General features: G+C 45.3%; 1 protein-coding gene across 2 annotated transcripts in view; it reads right to left on the reverse strand.

Moving 5' to 3' along the window:
• Positions 1-24,295, reverse strand: part of LOC146812049 (rho GTPase-activating protein 39-like) — a 485,991-nt gene that overhangs the window by 106,882 nt on the left and 354,814 nt on the right. Inside the window, exon 5 of one of the 2 annotated variants that reach the window (XM_085619025.1) lies at positions 3,099-3,191. The exons of the other annotated variant lie outside the window; for it this stretch is intronic. Coding sequence (XP_085475151.1) covers positions 3,099-3,191 — 93 coding nt within the window. The remainder of the gene's footprint in view (positions 1-3,098; positions 3,192-24,295) is intronic. 2 annotated transcript variants of the gene reach the window in all.

Below are 24,295 nucleotides of genomic sequence, written 5' to 3' on the forward strand. Positions count from 1 at the left end.
CAAAGGCGCAAAATTTCTATCCACCAAGGGCGCTATCACTTGTCATATGTGAATAGTTTAATTAATCATATTTTGTTTATATTGCAGTTTGCTACTTTTAGTTTCATTCTCAACATAAAACTTAATGTACCCTTATCTAACGGGAAAACAAGACTGGAGTTACCAACACACTACCACCTTCCTGTCTGTAATAAAGTGTAACATAAGAGGCACGCACTTACCATTAATAGGCGCAAGGCACGCAGAATTCTTGGCGCCGGTGGACAATGTTGATTTCAGAGGTCTCCCTGGGAGTACGTCAGATAATGCATGTTCTCTGAAGCTTGGGTTCACGAGAATACTAGAGTTTCCTTATTTTGGCTTAGTGGTGGATTAAAACCGTGTTCTGTTTTGGGCGAGATATTCTGTGAATATATGGTTAGTAATGTCATTCCCCCAGGGGGCGGTGAAGACTCTTACTACCCTATGAAGTGGTGTGTCCCCTCTCACTAAAAATGTTGTTACTGGAGGGTACAGTTGCCTAGAGAAGTGGGTGGAGTGTTGTCTAGAAGAAGAGCCAAGCGATCACGCACCACCGCCACTGAGCACCTCCGCCGGCCCAAGGCGCTACACGCTTGGACGCCGCTCTCGCTGTATGCCGCTCCTCAGACGTCACATGATGTTTGGTCATGTGACCCCATTCATGAAGCTTGCCCAACCCACCAGGACTTGAACAAGCAAACCATGGGGATTGGCCGAGAGAGCGATGCTACGTCTTAAAGCCCCAGGCACACAAGAATATAGAAATAAAGAACTAGAGTGTTAATCAGTATCAGAATACGAAGCGGAAATCAAAAGCATGTTTAGTGAAGAGTGAAAATTCACAGCATTTCCGGGCATCTGTCTACAAGAAAGTAAACAAGAAACAAAAGCGGAAACCGTGTCTGGAAAAACAAGAGAGAGTATAAAGGGAGTGGTGCATGCACGGTTGTCGCGCGACGCGAAAGTGATCGCTATCGAGCGCGCGGCGAGCGATGCGCTTAATGAGCATGAGAAACGCCATATGGCGCCTCTGCTCAAGCGCGCGCCCGCGCACATGCAGTGCAAGCTGTAACCTAAATGGTGCAAACCGATTTTTTTTTTATCATTGTGAGTAGTCAATCCCAAGTAATTTTTCAGAGATCGCCGTCACTTATGGAATAAAGTGGTGGGATATGCACATACTAGACTGTAATATTTGTGCTTATATGTTCGAAACAGTTGGATAACAATTCATCAACCTATAAAAAGGCACCAAATATAAAGACAGTAATAGTACCGAATTTCAATTAGCAGTTTCAGAGCTCTTGATGCAGAAGGTCAGTTAAAAGATAACTAATTTAAAATTGCATCACCCCTTTATATCTTTTGACCCGTTTGATCAAATTTGGCACGCTCAAAGGTTTAATTTTGAATTGCATTTCCCACAATTTTTGTGCAAATTGGTCAATGGAGGTCTATTTACAGAGGTGAGAAAAACCAGATTACCCGTCAACTGAGGGGTCAATCATAACTACAGAGATAGGAGATCTATATTCACCTGCTGACATTCCAAGTTGACTCTAAGGGGCCGATTACGATACGGCTTGGAAGGCTCCGATCGTCCTCACCGTAATGGGCCTGTCAGATTCCTTTCCAACCGCCTCATTTTGATGGAGGCAGTGGGAAAGGAATCCGATCGTCATTCCGGCTGGCTTTCGATGGGCTCGGAGAGCCCGTCTGCCAGTCGGAATGGGGCAAGTAATCTCAAGGGCAGGCCTTTCAGCCCTTGAGATTACGATGACGGTTTCCGATATGGTTTTCATGTTGGTCTGACTGACAGGAAAACCATGTCAGAAAGCGTCTTTGGGGGCCCCCAGCAGGGCCCCCTTGGGTGCACGGCCTCCGATTGGAGGCCGTGGGGACACCTATGGTGCCCCCCCCCCCCGTTGATCCCTGCAACTTGTGGCAGGCAACTTAAGGTACCTGCCACAGGGTGCAGGGATGAACCGCATCTCCCATTTTACTATGGGAGCATGCGTCACGGCTGGTTTACGTCCGGAATGCAAGCTCCCATAGTAAAATGTAGGAATGTGACCGAAAAATGTTCGGTCGTATCTTAATGAGGCAGTTGGGACTGCCGACCGGTCCATGACCGATGCGGTGTTAGGCGGAAGTGATTCTGCCCAACATCGTAATGAGGGCCTTAATGTATTTCTGGTCAACACATACATATGAATAGTTTTTCATTGTAAATTGCTCACTGATTATAGTTCAAACCCAACTCAACTGATATTCTGTGCTGAATGTACAGTTCCTGTCTCTGAATATTCCTAGCTAAATGTAAATCAATTTCCTGTCAGCAAATCTCTGTGCATTTATTAATCTAACCTATGGCCCGTTGTGCCTTTGAACCCCTGATTACTTTATATTCCTGAAAGCGCGTAAATCAGTACCTGTTTAAGTCAAGTCCCAATTGAAAAACACTTCTTAAATAAGAATCGTATGCAGCCCTGGCCTGGAGGCATATAGGTCATGGTCCGTACACCCCTATACTTCTGCCCTTCGAACTATATAGTGCCTACAGATCCAAAATGAGAGAGTGTTTCATAACGAAGTGCCCACTGGTATGTAGTCACTCGTTTATTCTGAAGATAGACAGGACACACGTTTGTGTGGTCCTATCACCAATTGATGTTCCTCTCTGGTTTCCTTCACTATCAAGTGATTTAATCTCCAAGGTCGCTGACATTAACCCCTGAAGGCATGGAAAATAAGTAGAAGACTTCACAGGGAATACCAATTTCATATTACAGGGTAAATTGATGTTCATTACCAACCAGGAAAAGATAGCCAATGGAAACAAGCCAAAATACACAGCCTCCACAGCCAATATCCGGCAGGCCAGCCATTTCCTGCCTTTCATGACAAGCTGTTTGAAAACCTTTAACTTCTCCTGCCGTCCCATTAACAGGGCGGAAATGCCATTGTTACATGGAGTTTCTCTCTCCTATGCTACACAGGAAACCGCTTTCTCCATCAAACAGCACGACGTGGAGAGCGCCCCACGGCACCACTCTCAGTATCGCCGGCCCTCGTACCTTCGTCCTCCTCGGAGTTCTGCTTCCTTTTTTTCCTGGATTTGGAGTTCTTCTTATTTTTTAGCTCCATCAGTTCCTTAATCCGCTGCGTTACTGAAAAGGCAGAAAGGACCACCTTAGTCATGAAATAATATAAGAGCAGCATACTATTCAGATAACAAGGCAGCAGTTATTTCTCCACGAGATGTTTAGCAGCCGACAGGGCTGAGGTTTGGGCGCTTAGGGCCCAGGAAGGACAGCAAGGATCTGATTGTCACATTCGGGGGGTTCTTCAGCAGTCTGTCATTTCTGTAGCCGAATTTAAAGAAAGGTTGCCTCCGCTTCTCTTGTACAACTACGAGGCAAAACCTCAGAGGAGGTAAGACATATATGCAAGCATGCTGAGGCCTTAGCAAAACGCACACACACAAAACACAGACCAGCACACTGATCATAGAAAGAGATGCGAAGCTACAGGTAAGTAATTCTGTTTTGGGAGGAATTGTTCTACGTTAAACTTCATTACAGGTACAAACCCGGCAAGAAAAGTAATAGCAGAAAGAGCCGACAACAATAAGAATGCTGCATTCACTGGCCAAACAGTAAGAGGGCTGCAATGGGGCACATACAAATGACATAATAGCCGGAAAATGGGCAATAAGGAAAGGAATGCGGGAGCCAGGCAGACTTGGGAGAGCAGAGAGTTCCAAATTTCTGTGGATGCACAGAAGGGTTACTCGAATTGCATTGCACTAATAAATGAAATCATAGCGGCAGCCCTACAAGGCATTACAGGTGTGTTCTATAGACGAACTGGAATTGATTGGAGCTTGTATTTGAGAGGTTAGCCAACTGGCTACACAGCGAGAGCGGTTTGTGAATCGTAAAGCTAAAGGATCGATGTATACATCCTGAAATAATTGCTTAAACCATTTGTGAACTGGGTGCAGGGATGTCACTGTGAAAAACAAAATGTCATCTTTGACAGGTTTCATTTGAGGAAGGCCAAAGACAGACACATTTAACGGAGGCGGCAGAAGTCAGGGATGGTGACCTGAAGGTCTTAATCTGGAGAACTGCCGTCGGCACAAAGGAGAAAAAAAACGAGAACCAACCCTTCTGCCTACCCACTGCGCCACTGACGGCAGCAACCGCACAGAGAAGTGAATGGCGTGCGCTCAGCTACAACAAAGGTGCCATGAAGTCATAATTACCAGGGGGTAAGCAGTGCCTTCATGCGTGTCAAGCGCATCAATGATTAATCTGTGCAGGGGTTTGCAGTAGGTTGATCCGGCAATTCTTTTTTGGGCAAGGAACTTAATTTTCATCAGCAGACTGTGACCCAGCACAGATAAAGCTCTGAACCAAAGTGTGAATTGGGATGGGTCTGGGTTATGCTCAAGGCCTGCATTTAAATAAATAAAAAAAAACAGCCTAAACAGTTATTGGGACCGAAAAGTCCTCTGTATTGTAATCATTGTGCAGCCCTGCCCCGAGTGCCCAATTGTACTGATTTCTGGAACCCTAAAGCAGATTTTTTTTGTCACAGGCAAACCCAGCTCACGGTCTCACAGACTGCAGTCTTGATAGACTGGGAGGGGCATCCAAAGCACTATCCTCATAGTGATGGAAGTCTTCTGCTTTACCAGGAGTTAAGCAGCACCAGGACGGTGGAGGCAGCATACCATGTAGTGATCAGTTGGAGTGAACAGGTCCTTTATAAACCTGTGTCACTGGAGTAAGGCCTACAGGTGCACTCATTTTTAAAGTTCCGCTACTGTGCGTGCTGTGCGCTGAACTCACCCATGGCGTACATCAATTTGGTGTAAAATGCCCCGCAGCACAGAGATGGTGTATCTGTGCTGGGTGTGTGTGTGCCTTGGAAATATACAATACAGGGATAATACAGTACTGAGCAGTGTGAGCATGGTGAATGCATGTGCTGGATCTATATGCACTACGAGTGGTACAGTACCTGAAGGATATAGTGCAGTGCAGTGTGTGCAGGATAAATACATGTGCTGGCTGTATGTGTACCTTAAGTGGTACAATACAAGAAGGGTGCAGTGCATACATGTTAAATGCATATACTGGATGTGTATGCCTATGAGTGGTACACCACATAAAGGATACAGTGCCAGATGGTGTCTGCATGTTAAATGCAGGCGTTGGATGTATGGGTGCCTATGAGTGGTACAGTACACGCAGGGCAGTGCATGCATGTTAAATGCATATGCTGAATGTATGTGTGCCTATGAGTGGTACAATTCATGAAGGAGACAATGATAAGAAGTGAATGCATGTTAAAGCAGGTGTTGCAGGCATGTGTGCCTGTGGATAGTACAATAAAAGGAGGGCCCTGGGTTACAGTTTGAGAGACCCATGCCTGCCCGGTGAAACAAGGAGAGGACTTGGAGAGATACCGCTCCCCCGACCGATTTGTGTATTGCTGCATTCCAGTGAGCTGGGTGGGACACAGACTGGGGAAGAGAGAGCGGGGCTTCCCCTGTACACTACAATGGATGCTCTTTGATTCAGTGAGAGCCCACAATAAAGGGGCCCAGGAACATCTCAGGAAGAAGATGGAGCTGATAAGAGAATCATACAGAGTAGGGCTGGGGGTTTGGGGCTAAACTTTTGATGCAGATATCACTTTGACTAACATTCAGGTGTGAACTTGAGTCACTTCCATGGCCTGTGTTTCTGGACTATCACTTTTGGAGACACGTCAGGTATGACAGACTGCTTTTCAAGAGGTAGGAAAGGAGTAGACACTTCAAAAGAAGCAGACCCCAACATAAAACTTCAAAACTCAGACCCTAAATCACATTTGGTGTCAGGAAATGGACTATAAGAAGGGGAGTTTGAGACCACAAAAATTGTCATCTGCCAAGCAGCCAGACAGACTGTGGGAGGAGGGGAACTCTGCAAGACGTATGCCTGTGACCAGGACTGGGGAACAAGGCCTGCTATTCTCGCTTCTGGGTGGGGAGACATTACCCAGGGAATCCAAGACTATCTGCCCTGGAGCCTGGAGTACCAGCATCTACCTGCTTGCCATTACCAGTACACCCTGTGAAGAAGAGGAAAATGTTGGAGGGCTGATCAGGCCTGAGCTTGTGGTCTATGAGTTGCGGTGGCCCCGTATGTCAGAGGTCGTCACCGGGTGCACCCCAAGACTGCAAGCTGTTCTGCCCGTTAAAGTGAGGGCACCGTGGGAGCACCTGTGCACCATCATCCAGGGGAGGGACCCAAGAGAAGATCGTTGCAGCCACCCACACTGGGAGAAGATCGAAAAATTACCCCACAGAAGGAGCCAAAGAGAGCCTCCGGTTGCTCCAGGAGCGCAAGACTCTGCACCCGCTGAGTGCAGCCAACTCACCTGAACTCAGCTTCAGCAGCTGTGAGCACCCTTGGACAGGCACTCAGGAACTCCAAACGCTTCACACCTGCTGGAGTGGGTAAAACTAGTCTTGGGTCCATCAGCCCCTGGGGAACTTGCTGCTAAGTTAGAGCAGTAGCGCTAAAGCACTGCAGACTTTTCATTAGAGTCAGAAATAACTACCAACGCAAACGCAATGAGTAAGTGGGAATGGGAAACGCCATATAAACACTAGAGCCCTGACTTCAGTGGATATCTATGTAATTTTTTGTGGATGTCGTATTATTCCTTTGTGCGGATAGCAATAGAAATAGAAAATGTCTATTTTTTCACAAAAGTGAGTTTTTGGCTGGACAATGATTTATTATTGCTGCTGCTGAGTGTCTTTTGAGTTGTGAGATTGTGTTCATTATCCTGCATTCACCTCCCCCTGCGGGAGCCTTGAACTGTTCGGACCACGCTATCCTGAGAGTAAAATACATAAGGGCTACTTGGCCCAGTTGCTCAGAGTCTGCAGTAGGTCGGGCCCCGTGACATCAGGATTAAAAGGCATCAACCCCATCAGTTGGGCCCAGTACCCCCGAGTTGCCCTTGGCCCTCTTAAACGGGTTCTGACAACGACCAAATAGTTTTGTAGTGGCTCGTAAATAAAGCGGTTACTGCTGTGCGTTCCTCAGAAAGATTTATATTAGGAACTGGGGCCATAAGTAGGCACACAGTGCATGATGAGGGAGATGGATTTAGCAGCACGCTCCCAGAGGCATGTAGGAAATACGTCTGCTTAGAGTCCGAGCCAACCTGGTTAACACAGTCTTGGCTGTGACATGCTGCTGTGCTGCCATAATATTATTTTAATTATATTTTTATAGCGCTACATTACGCATTTCTGTAATTTCTAAGCATTGTGAATAAAATATGCTACTATTACCAAGTTCATGGTACTCAATTTTCCCGCCTCTTAAGGACGTAAGGCTGAGTTTGCCTCACTAAGATCCGAATTCATGACTTCCAAAACACCACAAAGGTCAGCAGTGAGTGCTCAAGTCCGTAACCTCTCCTTGTGGCACATAGAACCATGGGGATGTATCCCCATTTTCTAATTAGGTGCACACACATTGCTCTTGGTCCATAATGTGGATAAGATATATTTATAAGTGCATCTGTGAGGACAGAACCAGTCACTTGACAACAGCAATACCTGTATTCCTTTGTTCAAGAAGCCTTTTTCTGGGGAACAACCTTTACAACGCAACTTTTACAACGCACTACCATTACAACGCATTTTTTACAACGCATAATCCATTACAACGCATGACATTACAACGCATGACACTACAACGCATTTTTAAAAACTACCTTTACAACGCATTCCATTACAACGCATACTACCATTACAACGCATACCATTACAACGCATAATATTACACTATACTATCCAACACTTACCCTACTGATGCACCCCCTGGAGTTAGAATAGTAATTTTTACCCCTACACTATCCAACACTTACCCTACTGATGCACCCCCTGGAGTTAGAATAGTAATTTTTACCCCTATACTATCCAACACTTACCCTACTGATGCACCCCCTGGAGTTAGAATAGTAATTTTTACCCCTATACTATCCAACACTTACCCTACTGATGCACCCCCTGGAGTTAGAATAGTAATTTTTACCCCTATACTATCCAACACTTACCCTACTGATGCACCCCCTGGAGTTAGAATAGTAATTTTTACCCCTATACTATCCAACACTTACCCTACTGATGCACCCCCTGGAGTTAGAATAGTAATTTTTACCCCTATACTATCCAACACTTACCCTACTGATGCACCCCCTGGCGTTAGAATAGTAATTTTTACCCCTATACTATCCAACACTTACCCTACTGATGCACCCCCTGGAGTTAGAATAGTAATTTTTACCCCTATACTATCCAACACTTACCCTACTGATGCACCCCCTGGAGTTAGAATAGTAATTGTTACCCCTATACTATCCAACACTTACCCTACTGATGCACCCCCTGGAGTTAGAATAGTAATTTTTACCCCTACACTATCCAACACTTACCCTACTGTTGCACCCCCTGGAGTTAGATTAGTAATTTTTACCCCTACACTATCCAACACTTACCCTACTGTTGCACCCCCTGGAGTTAGAATAGTAATTTTTACCCCTACACTATCCAACACTTACCCTACTGTTGCACCCCCTGGAGTTAGAATAGTAATTTTTACCCCTACACTATCCAACACTTACCCTACTGTTGCACCCCCTGGAGTTAGAATAGTAATTTTTACCCCTACACTATCCAACACTTACCTTACTGTTGCACCCCCTGGAGTTAGAATAGTAATTTTTACCCCTATACTATCTAATACTTACCTTAAATGTAATTTAATATTATGCGTTGTAATGGTATGCGTTGTAAAGGTAGTATGCGTTGTAATGGTAATGCGTTGTAAAGGTATTTTTTAAAAATGCGTTGTAGTGTCCTGCGTTGTAAAGTCATGCGTTGTAATGGATTATGCGTTGTAAAAAATGCGTTGTAAGTGCATGCGTTGTAAAAGTGTGCGTTGTAACGTCATACATCCCCTTTTTCTGGCCCCATACATATGTGTACATTCCACTTAATAAGAATGAATTACAACCCAAACTTTTATTTCAGGAATAGAATTTGCCTGCCTGAGAAGATGTTTATTTAGAGACACTATAATGCAGATATCTTTAGAAAAGCTCTGTAACGCTGCTGGGGCTACCATAATGCAAACCAGGATTTCCTGCATAGGAGAGTATCCAGCCCTTCTCAGCGAGCCCGCTAACATTAATGCTAACATTCATTTCCATGTCAGGGACTTCTGACTGGCCTGGGGTGCGTAGTGAAAGGATGGTTTCAAAGCAGCGACACAGACCGTTTGAAAGTCACCCTTCTGTACAAGGGCTTCCGGAAATGCATCTCTTGAGGTTCAGGCGGCTAGGGAATACCAGCTCAAAGAACTAAATGATGCGACTGAAGTTCCCCTTTAATTACATAGCTCAGAACACAGGAGCACACCTCTCAAGCCGCAGTCTACGGACCTGGCCTGGCAGTTCGGGCTGGACTGTTCCCATGGGGCACAGTGTCAAGACTGATTTGCATATGGTTGGGTCCAAACTGGAATGGCATGGTGAGCAAAAAAACGATGGATTTAACCGCAGATCTCTGTACTGGGGTGAATGTATGACATTGTTCTGCATTCTGTCCATCAATTGTTCTTTTTGCATTTGTCATCCCGAGTGGGACGGGTATGCTCAGACGTGAGTCCTGTGCTCTCCATGCCACTGGAATCAAGCTATCTTGGCTGAAGAGGGGTGAAACCCCGAAACTGGTCCAAGGATGCTTGTTTCCAGTCCAGGGAGGACCTGGCTAGGCAGTTCGGGCTGGACTGTTTCCATGGGGCACAGGGTCAAGACTGATTTGCATAAGGCTGGGTCCAAACTGGAATGGCATGGTGAGCAAAAAAACGATGGATTTAGGCCCAGATTTCTGTACTGGGGTGAATGTATGACTTAGTTCTGCATTCTGTCCATCATTTGTTCTTTTTGCAGCAGTCTACGGACAGGAAGTAAAACGGTTCTAGAGAACCAATTCCATCTCACATATGGTCTTGAGGGCATTTTTTGATGTCTCTTTTGTAAGACGTTTCACAACTCAGTTCTGAGTACTGAGATTCTACAACGGAAACAGCAAAGGAATGCATTGAAGGCTTTATGGAAACTCAAGATGATGGCATCTCGTTTGCCGAGTAGTTTCAAAAGTCACAAGGGGTTGAGAAAGGAAGGGAGCCAAAGTGATCGCTTCGGTGGGCTTACCAACAAGCATTGGCAAAAAGCAAATAAAAAAAGCAATGACGCAGCTGTCTTTTCGTAGTAGTCACAAATTGTTTCATTTACTGTTTCAAGATGTATCGGTTAAAAAAAAATATTAATTTGCAGTAGTGCGAAAACACTTTAAGGCAGAAGGGTGAGCATCAATTTTCTGCACCCTCTCAAAAAAAATAAAAACATTTAAAAGGAAAAAGGACCAGCAGGGTTTTGTATGAGCAGATGGGGTGGCAATAGGGAGCATGGAAAGGGATACATAATATATATATATATATATATATATATATATATATATATATATATATATATATATATAGCTGGGTGGGGGATGCGTAACCATGCGCTTTACTATTATTATTATTATTACCCTCGGTGCTGAGGGGTCCAGAGGTTCTGGACTGTTAACTCAGAGAGGTGAGCTCCCAAACCCATAAGGGATGCATCAGTGGTGATGGTCACTTGTGGAAGCGGGTCCAAAAACCACATGCGAAGCAACAGATTGTCTCTGTTCCACCACAGCAGAGTATACAAATTCCTGAACCTTACCAATACTAGATTCTCCCAATGCCCTTCCACTTGTGCTCACTGCCTCGCGAGGCATTCCTGTAGGGGTTGCACGTGGTATCTGGCGCTTGGTACAATTGTTATGCATGATGCCTTCATTCCCAACAGTTTCATGACAGTTCAAACAGTAATTGAATGGCCTGTCTGAAAAAGAAGCAGCATCTCTTGGAATGCCATCCCCCTCTGATCACTGGGGTATGCCCAGCCGTCATTACACTGAGGACTGACCACCAGAGGGCTGAATTTGCTGTGGCTGGAGATGAAATGTTTTCGGGCTGACGGTGAAAGCAGACGTGTTGCTTTTTGAGCGTGTGCTAGGCAGTGCAGTTTGCTGCTGCTCTTGATCAGCCAACCGTCTAAATATGCTAAGGCATGAATGGCATTTCAACACAGATGCGCTGCTACCATCGATAAGCACTTTATGAACAGCCTTGGAGCTTTAGTTCCTCAAAAGGGTAGCACTTTGAACCAGTAGTGTTGTCCAATTATCATGATGGGAAGGTATGAATGATGCATTTTGTGGATCAGGATATGAAAGTATCTGTCTTTCAAATCAGGGGCTGACATTAAGTCGCTTTGGCGCAGAAGGGGATGACATCTTGTAGAGTCACCATGTGCAAGTGTTTGGAGAGTATGAACCTGTTTAATGGCTGGAGGTTGAGGATCGGCTTGAGTGAGCTGTCCTTTTTGTCCATTAGAAGGTACAGGGAATACACTCCGGCATCGCATTGGTGTGCAGGTACTGGTTCTATAGCGCCCCTTTGTAGGGTGTGGATTTAGCCAGAAGGGTATTTATATGAGGCAACATTAAAGTTTTTTTTTAAAATAATCTGAATATGATGCATTTGCGACTCTTAGAGACAGAAACAGAGGATTGTTCTATTTGAGCTGCAATGTGCTATCGGTAATGCAGTTTACTATTTTAATAACTGGCAGCAGCTTGTGAAGAACTTCTTGGTAGAAAGCCATCCGTTGAAAAGAGGGACAACTGTAGTATGAAGACTAGATTTCTAAGATCAATTGCTATTTGGGGCATGACATGTGATTGATTGGCTTTTAGAAGTCGCCAATGAGTTCTGTGATGGCTCTGGTTTTAGTCAGAGCCTTGGCTGGCATTTTCCCATGCATGGAGTTCCCAAAAGAAGTTGTAAATCATATACAGAACAACTACATGAAAGCAAATGAGCTGCAGAATTTCTACCCACAAATCCCTGATCAGTTGGATTGGTCCAATCAAGCACAGGTTCCTGTACTCCTAAGACTGACCAATGGGGGCAGCTATACATTTAACAGACATATATTTATTCACTTGCAAGAAACATCTGGAGTCAGCAAACAGCAACAGGTCATCATTTAAAGACAAAAAAACAAATACTAGTGATCATATTTATTGTCCTCCTAATCATCAGGGGATGGAAGCTTTTGCTAATGGAGCGCCCTACAGCCAGGTAAACCTGTAACATCTCAGAAAAATCCAGAGTCCCTTTGTGCATCCTTCAGGGCCAAACTGCAAGACACATGAACTATTTACTAACAATTTGTGATTACTGACATGATATAAAAGTAAATCTGTACTGTGCAGAGTCTCAATAAATAGGTGTATCGCCAAAGAACATAGTCTTCAGCCTGGAATCTAGCTGTGGCACAAAAAAGCAATCTACTCTTGTAACCCCTTCACTTCCGATGGTGAAAGATTCAGCTACGCTACAGGAATTTAGAAATCGTATGTGGTAAAGTTTTAACTGATTTGGACGATTAACTGCATATTTGACCAATTCCCCCTAATACTGCATATTACGATATTTTAAAATTCTATAATGCCTGTGACAATATGGATGCTGATTTGCGAGGGACAATCATAAGTGTCTATATGCGTGTGTGTGTGTGTGTGTGTGTATGCATGTATAGGTGTGTGTGTGTGTATATATATATACACACACACACACACACACACACACACACACACACACATACACAAACAGATACAAAGACTTTAATATGCTATTTAATTTATTACTATTGCGGAGTGTGAGGAGGAGCCATGACACATGAGAGGTAACGCCTAAAATGGACTATGGCGGCCCTCCCTTAAAAATAGTAATAAATGGCATAATGCACGATGTGCATCTGCCTATATGGTTTGTGCCATAGCTTTTTTACCTGTGTATTTTCTTTAAAAAAAAGTAATTTAATCAGAACCAAGTTGCAAGGAGTTTAATTTGTGTATTACGGTAAATAAGCTTAAACAATGTGGACGGGCCCATTATGTGTATATACTTTAATCACTAAATGTAGTATGAACATGGACCCATTAGGTGTTCTTAAAAGACCCCTCACACACCAACCTGGTTGGTGTCATGCTTCATCATTGGGGTCCCAACCGGGCGGCCGAGTGCCCCCCGGTTGTGCTACGACGCCTGATTACAGCGGAGCTGGTGTTGGTGCGTAATGTGATGTGAGGTGATATTGTTACAGTTAAAAGTATCTCTGAGAATTCTTGCCTCTTATTTTAATGTTGGCGGCTCAGGATATGTTTAAAAACAGTATGTGTGGTGCAACTAATCAGTAATTATTGCCGTTTAGTTGGCTATGTGTGGCGGTCTACATGTTTCAGCCCGTTAAAAGGATTAAAAGGGCTTTCTTCAGGAACAGGTGAGTGAAAAGTGAGGGGCAAAGGTGAAGGATGCCACGTGAAACCTGTGCTGTACCAACACACACGCTAAGGTGTGTGGTATAAATGTCACTCACTGACACTTGAAAAATGAAAAATTCCTGTTGGGGAGAAGAAGACAAGACAAAACATATGGTATTGCAACATAAAATGCAATCTTAGCGGCATATTGATTACGTTGTAGTCATTGTCTAAATGACTACTACAGTGATGTAGCCCATGCTAATGGCGGCACGCAGCAAAATCTATGCATGCAGCACCTTTCATGGATGGGCTATTCTGTTTACCAGCGCGTTATTAGGCATCGGATAGTGACTGCTCCAGAGGTGGTGCCTGGCCCACGGACCCCCGTGGAGGATGGCACTGTCACCCTGTGCAGTCTAAGGGCTGTGCTTAAGGTGGCACTGTGTCGCTTACGGGGGCCACTAAGAAAAGTGCCTAGTGGTCTGAAGCTCGTAGTGCGCAGGTGAGCATGATTTTTGTAGTGTAATTTAAGAAAGCAAGGTGCTCCTAGGTTAGTTAGTAAATGTAAAATACATGACTACGTAGGGAGCGAAGGGTTAAAAGCATGCACAAGTGTGGATTATATAATAGTTACAATGATTTTAGGTATTTGGCAGATATCGAGGCTCGGGGGGTGGGGTGCTCTTCCAAGGTTCCGATCTGTAAGTCAAAAGAGCGCCCTGGTGAGCCCAGAGGTCTGAATGGGCTCTGTAGAGTTTACACCATTGGAGCAACATTGGAGCACGCATAGTCTTACTTGGAAATGAAGAGTCGTCCGCTGCAAACCTGAGTGTATCCCCCGTAGTCCAGGCTGGTGCTGGGTGCCAGTGGGGGACCAGCTTAAGTAGTGTATGAGATCCAACCGATCCATTGTCATAAAATCCGCTGACAAGGGTGGAGGAACAGTCATCATGAACAAAGACGACTACCAACAAGAATGCGTCAGACTCCTCAGTGACACCAAGAACTATGAAAAACTCAGTCAGGACCCAAGCTAGAGTCTAAAATCATGCATTCGCACACTGGTGGAAGACGCAGAAACAACAGGACAAATCACGCCCGGAGAAGCCAAATTTCTAACTACATCGGGCAAAATACCTTATTTCAACGTAGTACCCAAGACACACAAACAGACATCACCACCCCCGGAACGCCCCATTGTCTCCGGCATAGGCTCCCTACTAGAACCTCTGTCCCAATACTGCGATTTCTTTCTCCAACCCATGGTCCAGGCCACCAACACCTACCTACAGGACACAAAGGACCTCGTCAGACTACTGAACAACATGACTTACAACCCAGAAACCTCATTCCTAGTGAGTCTTGACGTGGAGAGCCTCTATACGAGTCTCCCACAAGACGACACCCTCAGAGTCTTAAGAGATGGCCCTGGACAAAATGGACTGGCAATACCAGACCTCCAAAAGATTTATCTGGGAATGTGCAAAACTTGCGCTGAAAGACAACTTTTTGTTAATTCGAAGGCCAACTCTACCGTCAGAAGTACGACACTTCAATGGGGAGCGTTTTTGCCCCCAGTGTAGCGGGCCTCTATGTACACCACTTCGAGACCAAGTACATTTTTTCCAACAACGTGCCACGAATTTCAGAAATAAAATTCTATAAACGATACATAGACGATATCCTACTCATCTGGGAAGGAAATACAGAGTCGCTCAACTCATTCTGCCAGTGGCTTAACACCTGCGACCAGAACCTCAAATTCACACACAGCTTTGATCTTCAAAAAATGACATTCCTAGACCTGGACATCGAAGCTGTTGATGGCCATCTCAAAAGCAAAACGCATTTCAAACCCACTGCCCGAAACTCACTCCTACACTTTTCCAGCTTCCATCCTAGGACCCTCAGGGAGAACCTCACCTATGGCCAGTACCTACGGTTGTGAAGAAATTGCAGCAGTGTGGCAGACTTCAAAGATCAAGCCAAGAACCTCAGCAACAAAGTCCGGGACCGTGGGTACCCCAAACACATCACTGAAAAGGCCAGAAATCGAGCCAGAAACCAAAACTGGAAGGACTCATTGAGATACATCCACGTGAAACAACACCAATACCGCTGACATGCGGGGTACCCCAAACACATCACTGAAAAGGCCAGAAATCGAGCCAGAAACCAAAACTGGAAGGACTCATTGAGATACATCCACGTGAAACAACACCAATACCGCTGACATGCGTCACAACCTTCAACACGGTCTCCAACAAAGTCTCTAACCTCATAAAGAAACATTGGAAAATCCTCGGGACAGGGAACCTCAATTGGGACCCTCCCCTACTGTCGCACAAGAAAGCCAAATCCATAAAGGATGCACTTGTTTCCACTAGGCCGATTCAAGAGCAAAAGCGAGGGAACACTGTCCTAAATGCATGGGGACTTCCTAACGTCATTGGCCATTTTGCCTGTGGCAACTGCAGTGTATGCCACCTAACTGTAACCACCAAGAATCTACACCTGGAACCAGGGAAGACCTGGGTATTGCGACAACACACCAATTGCAACATGGCACATGCAATATACCGTATTGTGTGCCCCTGCAACCTCACCTACATCGGGATGACAAACAGAAAAATAAAAACCAAAATTTGTGAACATCGGAGCACAATAAGATGCAAGAGGAACACCACGAAAATGACCAATCACTTCCTTGAGGCCGGACACACGACCAACGACATGTGCTGGGTCATCATAGAGGCTCTGGATCCCAACATGCCCAATATCCAGCAGCAATTACTACAGAAAGAACAGAGATGGATCTACCGCCTTTATACCCATAAGACAGGCTTGAATGATAATATTCTCTGGAATAATCTCAATAGACAATAATCACCAGCTTCTACTCACCGCCTCTGAAGAACACTACCAATCATATACACATGCTGCTAATGCGGTGAGAGACACATGACTATAAGGCCTCAGTAGACACTAGAAATGTAACTGCCAGCGGTAGACACACTTTTGACTGCGCAAACTAGAAGTATGGACGCATCTCCTGGCGCAATATACCAGACATGATTTCTATATACTAGCTCATGTAAGGCCTTATAACACCACTGACCCACGCCTGGTTGTGAATACTTCACTCGCACAGAGAACTCAGTAATTGTATCTGCACAATTCAACTCTACCCTGATTATTCCCATTGAGTTCTGTGACTCTATAGCCTTTTCCAAGATGGCCGCCAATTTGGACACCCCATCCCGACTCCCAGACCTACACCTGATGCAATTACCGCGCACGGGCATGCATGCGCACCCAATGGAGTGCCGAGTCACGCAACAACCCGGACATGAATCCCTGCACGTACCGGGTCTGGCTCATACACTACTTAAGCTGGCACCCAGCACCTGCCGGGACTACGGGGGACCCACTCAGGTTTGCAGCGGACGACTCTTCAATTCCAAGTAAGACTATGCATGCTTAAATGTTGCTCCAATGGTGTAAACTCTACAGAGCCCATTCAGACCTCTGGGCTCACCAGGGCGCTCTTTTGACTTACAGATCAGAACCTTGGAAGAGCACCCCACCCCCGAGCCTCGATATCTGCCAGACCTAAAATCATTGTAACTATTATATAATCCACACTTGTGCATGCTTTTAACCCTTCGCTCCCTACGTAGTCATGTATTTTACATTTACTAACTAACCTAGGAGCATCTTGCTTTCTTAAATTACACTACAAATATCATGCTCACCAGTGCACTACGCGCTTCAGACCACTAGGCACTTTCTTAGTGGCCCCCGTAAGCAACACAGTGCCACCTTAAGCACAGCTCTTAGACTGCACAGGGTGCCAGCGCCATCCTCCACGGGGCTCCGTGGGCCAGGCATCACCTCTGGAGCAGTCACCATCCAGCGCCTAATAACGCGCTGGTAAACAGAATAGCCCATCCACAAAAGGTGCTGCATGCATAGATTTCGCCATTAGCATGGGCTACATCACTGTAGTAGTCATTTAGACAATGACTACAACGTAATCAATATACTGCTAAGATTGAATTTTATGTTGCAATACCATATGTTTTGTCTTGTCTTCTTCTCCCCAACAGTAATTTTTCATTTTTCAAGTGTCAGTGAGTACGCTGACATTTATACCACACACCTTAGCGTGTGTGTTGGTACAGAACAGGTTTCCCGTGGCATCCTTCACCTTTGCCACTCACTTTTCACTCACCTGGTCCTGAAGAAAGCCCTTTTATTCCTTTTAATGGGCTGAAACATGTAGACCGCCACACATAGCCAACTAAACGGTAATCATTCCTGATTAGTTGCACCACACATACTGATTTTAAACATATCCTGAACCGCCAACATTAAAATAAGAGGCAAGGATTCTCAGAGATACTTTTAACTGTAACAATATCACCTCACATCACATTTACGCACCAACACCAGCTCCGCTGTAATCAGGCATCGTAGCACAACCGGGGGCACTCGGCCGCCCGGTTGGGACCCCAATGATGAAGCATGACACCAACCAGGTTGGTGTGTGAGGGGTCTTTTAAGAACACCTAATGGGTCCATGTTTAGACTACATACAGTGATTAAAGTATATACACATAGTGGGTCCGTCCACATTGTTTAAGTTTAGTATTGATCTGGGGAACAGGACGCACCCCTAGTCAGATTCCTTGCTCTCCTCTTGATTTCTTCTATTACGGTAAATACTCATTGAAGAGCCCTCCTGACAATCAGAGTTCTTTCAATGTGTAAATTATTTGTGTGACAATGTAATATGTTCGGGGGTAAACAGGTTTTTTTCTCATGTCAGTTTCCCAGTGCTGTGGTAAGAATATGGATTTTAATTTTTTTTACTTTTCTAATAAATATGTACAGCTGCTCTAAATAGCATGTCACAGGGAAGTGTTTCAGTCCTCCTATCGACAAAATGCATTGATTTATAAACTCATTTCACAGGGACCCATGAAAATGTTCCATATTTTAAATAAATGTCATCATAATGCCTTCGCAGAGCTTCACTTTTGCCCATTTGCAGGTCTTGCATACAGTTCGGCTGCACTGAGTTGCCCCTCCAACTTTTCGGTTGCTCCTTGCCCCGCGTCCAATTTTATTTTTTAGTTGTGTTTTTTTCTTTCTAAAAGAGTGTGGCAGCAGCAATATGCTACTGAACTGCACTTTTCTCTAAAATGTGTATTTTTCAATTATCCACCCTAGATGGGCACCCAGTGCCGGGTGGCATGTCTTGCAGGTGGGCAGGCGTGGTGGGTTTGTCGCGCAGGTGGGGGGAGTCACAATAAAGGGAGTGAGCAAAATAAAAAGATAATAAGAAACCACTTACCTTTCCCGCCGGATCGCACGTCTCTGCTCCTAGCTCCGACTTCAGGAACAGGAAGCAGGCAGTCAGGCTCCCTCCCCTAAGCCAATTACAAGGCTGCAAAGCAGCATTGTGATTGGTATGAGCGTCGTGACACGGCGCTCAGTCAGGGACTAGAGGGGTGGGCATGTTCTCCATGCAGGCTGTGATGTAGCCTGCATGGAGAACGGGAAAGTGTTTATGACTGGTTTGGGCGGCCCAAGAGAGCCGACCAAACAATCATTGCGCACTTAGGAGTGGGCAAACCACTGCATCGCTGCCCTGCTCTAAGAGAAAAGCAGCCTTGCCCACCCATGCGCCCACAAAGCAGCACAAACGTAAAATGATAACTGAAAGTTATTATAATTTTAAGGTTTTGCTTCTCGCACTGCTTGAAAGCAGTGGGGTGACGCTACTTTGCCATAGCGGAGAAGCAGTCATTGTGGGCGCCTGCTGTGCAATCATGTGTGAATAAGCTTCAAAATGCTGATCAATTTGGATTTCTTTTGTTTTTGCCAATGCTTCTCAAAATCCTTAACCAGCTTTTTTTAACTTTTTGCCGATGGTATTAAGCATTGGTTACAAGCATTAGCAAATCCAAAAGGTTAATGGTTTTCAAAGGTGAGGCCTACTGACTTTGCCAAAGCTTGTTTTATGAGTACTAACAATTTCAAACTACTCTGAAAATACCTACAGCTCCTTGTTTAATTAGCAGTTTATATGTAAAAACAAAGCACGACATTCTTAAATGCAATCAAGAGACTGTATTTTTTAACACAAACTTTATTACATTTAATAAGTTCACATTACAGTTATCAGAGCGGCGTCCATACAATAGGCAAAATATATCATAATAGTCTATTTTACATAAGCGACACAGTATACGTATATAGCAGTGCACGGTTCAGGAACCATTGCTGCATAGAAATGCATTACAAACTCTACTCTCCAATGTCACCTATCTGAGGGTTCTGGTGGTCGAAGACTCAGATGAGGAAGCACATGTGTGTGGCTGCAGAGTAGTGGGAAAGTACCAGGACAGAACTGGTTCTCCTTGAGGGGGGCCTGCGATAGTGGCAGGCATTGTTGTACAAAAGGGGTAGTATGTGTACCTAGACAAATAGTGGGAGGGAGGGAGGTAGGGCCTTAGTGTAGGCCAGATATCAATTGTATGTATATTCGGAACAATCATGCTCATTCATCCTCAGAGACCTTGCCTTGTAGCTTGAACCTTTCTAATAGGGTTTCCCATTCGAGTGAGATGGGCCTCCTACGCCTTCCTCTATAGTCTTCCCGCCACATCGTTCCACTTTCTGCCTGTTCCTAGTGTATGACCTCATCACTCCATGGAATTATCTGTGGAGCCCTTGGGAATTTCCAGCATCTAGTTATTAGGCGCTCTACCAGTAAAAGGGCCAAATCAATAAAGCGTAATGTCACTTTGGAACCCTTTGGCCTGGGGTATAGCCCTAAGAACCAGCATGTCGGGGTGTTCCAGTATGTGAGGCCAGTCAGATCTGATAATGTTGTTGAGATCTCTGCCCAATAAGCAGACAATGATGGACAGGTCCATAGAATATGCATGAGGTCAGCATTTACCGTAAGGCAGCGAGGGCATGCTGAAGAGGCTGACTGAAACATATGGCTAATTTTATGTGGAGTTTAGTATGCTCTATAAAGAATGGAAAATTAAATGAATTTAAATCTCGAGTTACAAGAGACGTTTGCGGGATACGCCAACAAAGTGGCCCAATCCTTGTCCATAAGCCAAGGTCCGCTTCCCATTTAGCTTTTAGGGAAGAGAGTGGAGTCATGAGATGGTTTCGGGAACCCATGGTAGAGCCAACGTACTAGGTGTCTGCCATGTCCCATACTATATAACACCTGAAGTGGTTCATGCCATCGAGTGCCCAGTATTGTTGTATATACAGAAGAATGCTGGTGTGTGCGAGGCAGAGGTCTTCCGACAGTAAGACTGTGTGCGTAAAATCAGTGTGTGATAGCAGTACGCCATCTTGAAACAATGAGCACCCCCCACAACCCGCTCCCAGGAGCCCAGCCTGCATGCCGTCAGCGTACCTGAGAACGCGGGGAGGCCACACAGTGGTATGTTTGGTGCGTATGGAATCATGAAATTAGTGTACTTCCTTTCCACCTTCTAATATGGCAGTGCTATGAGCAATAGAAGGGAGTCCGTCGGAGGCAGTGTTGAGCACGGTCGATGGAGATGACCCTGTCCAATCCTTTCCACTGTGTATCTGAATTCCATTAGGTTAAAGTCAGCTAACCAATAAGACAGCCACTGTAGATGCCCAGCAAGGCTGTATGCTTTAAAATCGGGGGCTTCCAGACCACTCCCTTCTGTTGGTAATTGTAACTGTGCAAGGTTTACTCTGCGGCACCCTCTGCCCCGGGCAAGCTCTACTAGCACAGTGCTCAATAGTCTAAACATCCACACCACACTGCAGTCGGTAGGCTCACAAAATGATACAGAAGGCGCAACAGCATAACCATCTTTGCCAGCGCCAGGTGCCCCGCCACTGATAGAGGTGTGGTCCAAAATTCTATAAGGGAACACAACGAGTTGATTGTGCGGACGAGGTTGCTCTCAAGAAGGTCCTGTGTCTCTCTATAGATTTAAATCCCTAAATATCGGAATGTATGTGGAGACACATGTATAAAGGTGGTCCCAAGCAGCAGCGTGGGGCCTGTGTATGAGGCAGCAATGGAAAACACATAATCTATCTGCGTTGACATGCAACACCAATAGCTCCCCAAATTTGGCTAGTAGCTGGACTGTCCCAGCAAGACTTCCCTGGAGGTTTTTAAGGCATAGAATTATGTCGTCGGCATATAAGGAAACGGAATGTATCTTGCTGCCTGGTGCTGTATATAATAATTACACCCATCTAATATATGCCAGGGGTATGCTGAATCTGGTCAATGCCACTATCATGTAGTCCCATCCCAGTGTGTCACAAGACTGCGGATAGCCAGTGACACACAGCAAGCAAACGGATACTGCCATCAAGCAGCATCCATTATTTCAAACAAACGATGGATACCAAGGGAGGTGCTACGTCGGGGAACGAGGCTACACTGATCCGTATACAATAACCCCAGGAGCAACGGGGGAAGCCTATGCGCTAGTATGTGGCTTAAAATTTTATACTCTGTATTTAACAATGACTAGGGTCTATATTAAGTGAGATCTGAGGGTGCTTTGCCACGTTTCAGCAGTGAGGTCACTAATGCTTCCCTAGTAGTAGGCGGGAGGGAGCCATTCCCTAGCGAGGAATCATACAATATTTCTAACTGGGGTACCAATCATGTTCCATACATGGAGTAAAATTAAACAGGGAGGCCGTTGGACCCCAGAGTTTTGTTGCGGTGCGAGTTCTTTGATCGCTCCTCGTAGGTCGCCTGCTGAAATACGGACACTAAGAGACACGTGTTCAGCAGATGACACTTTTGGCAATGTCGCTTGTTGAAAAAAGGAGGCGAATGCCACCGGATCCGGGGGCGTCAGGCAGTGTACAGTGTGTAAAAGTCACGGAAGGCCGTGTTGATGTCTATCTGCGTCGTGGTGATTCCTTGGGCTGGTATATTTATTGAAGGAATGGGTGTGGGTGAGGGATCCAGTCCGATTAATCGAGCTATAAGTGCGCCTGATTTATTGGCATCTGGATATGTTCTCTGAGTGCATGCCTTACAGTCTGTGTCACGGATGCATTCTAGGAGTTCTGCATGGGTAACTCTAGATTATAGTAGCCTATCAGTGGCTTCAGTGTCATCAACCACAGCCTCCTCCAGTGACGCCAGCCTATCTTCCAATTGTGTCAGCTCCTGCACTACCCATCTACTGCCCCCACCACTGCCCCAATAGCTGCGCCCCATATCACTACCTTAAAGACCTCCCACTCCGCTAGAGGAGAGGAGGCAGTGCCCAAATTCTCAGAGACGTATGTATCAATACGGGTAGCAAGTGTGTCTCTGAATAACGCAAATTCGAGTAGGGTGGGCTGTAGGTGCCAAATGGGGATCGGGGAAGGGACTCGGTTCCATGACAACGTTGTGAGAAGTTGGCCTGGTATATGCTGTCCACTAGTTATAGTGGGCACCTTGCACCAGTCCAAACAACCCTTATTGATGATTAGGTTAAAGACAACCTTTATTGAAAGCCATCCTAGTGGCAGCTATGGAGAGCAGCCTTCAGGCTAAGTCTCGAAGGAATGTAAAGCAGCTTGGTTTACCAGATTATAACCTCCTGAATGACCAAATGAAAGGAGAACCACACAAGGTATATATAAAATATATGTATTTATTTCTAAACACTCACTACTAACCTCTTTATGAGATTAGAGAACAAGATACACAATATTAAAGCACTAGAATGACAGTAAATAGCACAGTATACAATGGGCCCCATCGGGGAGACCAAACCATATATTAAGAAAGTGGTATAAGAACCACGACTTGACTAGACACAGTGCCTAGAGCACGTAGAATCGCTGGGACCCCAATATAATGCACTTAAGAGTATATGGTGTGGCTGCATCACAAACAACCCCGGAATAAAGGTTCTAAAGGCTGCAGAGGGGCTCTGCTCATGCATGGGCACCCTCTCACATAAAACCCAGCACCCTGCCTTCAGGATTGATAAGGCCTGCCATAGGGGTGACTGATAGGTTTACATGTGCAGTGATATGGATAGATATAGGGAACCTATATCTAAGAAAGGGGTGCATACACCACCTTACACAGGCAGCTATAGCAGACCTGTGGTGTCATTTTAAATGGTCTCCCAGGGGTGGCATAATACATGCTGCAGCCCCTGAGAGGCCTCTGGGGTACCTATGCCCTGGGTATATAGGATACCATATACTAGGGACTTAGAAGGATACCCCAGAATCCAATCTGTGGTGTACGTAAAGTACATGCAATCCATTTTAGGGAGAAAGCAGATAGACTGGGGTCCTGATTAGCAGGATCCCAGTCAAACTAAGTCGAAAACCAGCAAAACACCATGCAAAAAGTGGGGGTAACCATGCAGTCAGATTCCACCTTCCTACAAACGTCATTTCTAATGGATTGTTGTTGGATGCTGTCTTTCCCAAATAAGTGTCGTGCGGAATGTCAGACTGGAGACACGAAGGTGCAGAGAAACCTGTCAAGGCGGAAGTGTAATTTGTGGGGGTATGAATGGAACGAGTATTCGCTCATACTCAGGCTATGGCAATGCCATACATCTGAGAGACCCTGCCCATCTAGCCACTGTCTCAATGCTTTTGCCTGTCGAATGGGGGCAGTTCCAGGCAAAGGGGATGGGAGCGATTGAGCGTTGTGTCTAAAACTGCGTTAAAATCCGCTCCCAGCACCCATGGGTACAATGA

The sequence above is a fragment of the Triturus cristatus genome, chromosome 7 (assembly GCF_964204655.1).
Source record: "Triturus cristatus chromosome 7, aTriCri1.1, whole genome shotgun sequence".
NCBI lineage: Eukaryota > Metazoa > Chordata > Amphibia > Caudata > Salamandridae > Triturus > Triturus cristatus.